The 1454-nt window shown below is 40.8% G+C and overlaps 1 protein-coding gene across 1 annotated transcript in view; it reads left to right on the forward strand.

The window, feature by feature from the left end:
• The first annotated feature begins 784 nt into the window (after positions 1-784).
• nwd1 (NACHT and WD repeat domain containing 1) overlaps positions 785-1454 on the forward strand; it is a 12037-nt gene continuing 11367 nt past the window's right edge. Inside the window, 1 exon segment of the mRNA XM_035653516.1 lies at positions 785-851. Coding sequence (XP_035509409.1) covers positions 800-851 — 52 coding nt within the window. The 5' untranslated portion in view covers positions 785-799.

Raw genomic sequence — 1454 nt, forward strand, 5'->3', positions numbered from 1 at the left:
ACACTGACAATGTGGCAGCTTAAACACAGACTAAGAATTAAAGTGCTACGGTGTTGGTTTGTTTATTGCACTTTGCCCTATTGCCTATTGCCCTATCAGTGGCTGTTCAGACGCCGATCTTTACAGCCTTACCGTACATAAATAAATGCTGTATTTTTACAACCCTTCTTAGCAAAGAAGTGATTATTTTGACCTTTTTGGCTTCCCATAACTGTTGAAAACACATGATTGGCGGAGGTGGGAAGTAATAAAGTACAAACACTTTGTTACTGTACTTACAAAGTTTTTTCAGGTATTGGTACTTTACTTTTTATTACTTTACATTTATGTTTCTGACACATTTTACTTTTACCTCCCACATTTTTTACAGAAATATCTGCACTTTCTGCTCGTTACACTTTAAGAACAGACTCTTTACTGCAGTTTTAGTGCATTTTAGAGGAATTGTTAGTTTTTTGCATCACTGCACGCCCATCATCAAAAACCGGTGCATATCAGACGTAGCGTCACAAAATCACATTAATCAGGGTGAATCATGAAGGGTGTCTAACAGTGAGCCCCAGGTGAGCAGGTCACGAGGGAGAACTGGTTGTCCTGGAGGAAGCTCTCTGAGGGAAACAAACAGACTGAGGAGCAGCTGAGGGAGGGAAGATCAGACGACTGGAGCCGTCTGAGGGAGAGGACGATGGCGGAGCATCCAGCAGCAGCAGCAGCAGCAGCAGGGAGGAGAGGAGGAGGAGGAGGAGGAGAGGTCAGCCTGCAGGACGTCCTGAGAGGACGGACAGACGGAGCTCAGAGGATGAAGAGCAGCTCCAACATGATCCGAGTGTTCATCAGCTCCACGTTCACAGGTCAGATAATTAATGCCAACCCAACATGAAATAGGGTAAACTCAGGTGTCAGCGTGCCGCTGTTGGCTTCCACTGGAAATGAACCCTAATCAGTTACAATTGTAAACCTGTGTTTACCCTACTGTTTCATGCTTGTGAAAAAGGTCTATTACATCAATAAAATGGTTATTTTGGGCCTAGATGTTACAGTCGAACACACGGTTACATTACGTTTCTTTAATACTAATAAACAATAAAATGTGTAAGGTACTTTTTTAGCAACGTACAATCAGTAGGTACACCATCTTTAACAATTTAATTAAAAATAATATTATTAAATATTAAAGGCAACTCTGGGTGTTTAGTTACGGTGACATTTGAGGTTGTTGACCTTCCCTGCAATGGATAAAATATTACAACTAGAGATGTTCTGAAGACCTGAACTCTGCATAAATACCTTATTCTGAGTAATCGATCTGAAATCTGAAAATTAGTAATATACGGATATACTATTATATGAGCGATAATGGTATATTGAGCAGAGTATAAGTGTATATCCGTATATTACTGAAGTCGGGGGATTAGTTGATTGTATGTACTACCGATGTGCGTGCAGAGTTCAGA

This window comes from Morone saxatilis, unplaced genomic scaffold, assembly GCF_004916995.1.
Source record: "Morone saxatilis isolate NCDOM2014 unplaced genomic scaffold, NCSU_SB_2.0 Contig12, whole genome shotgun sequence".
Lineage (NCBI taxonomy): Eukaryota > Metazoa > Chordata > Actinopteri > Moronidae > Morone > Morone saxatilis.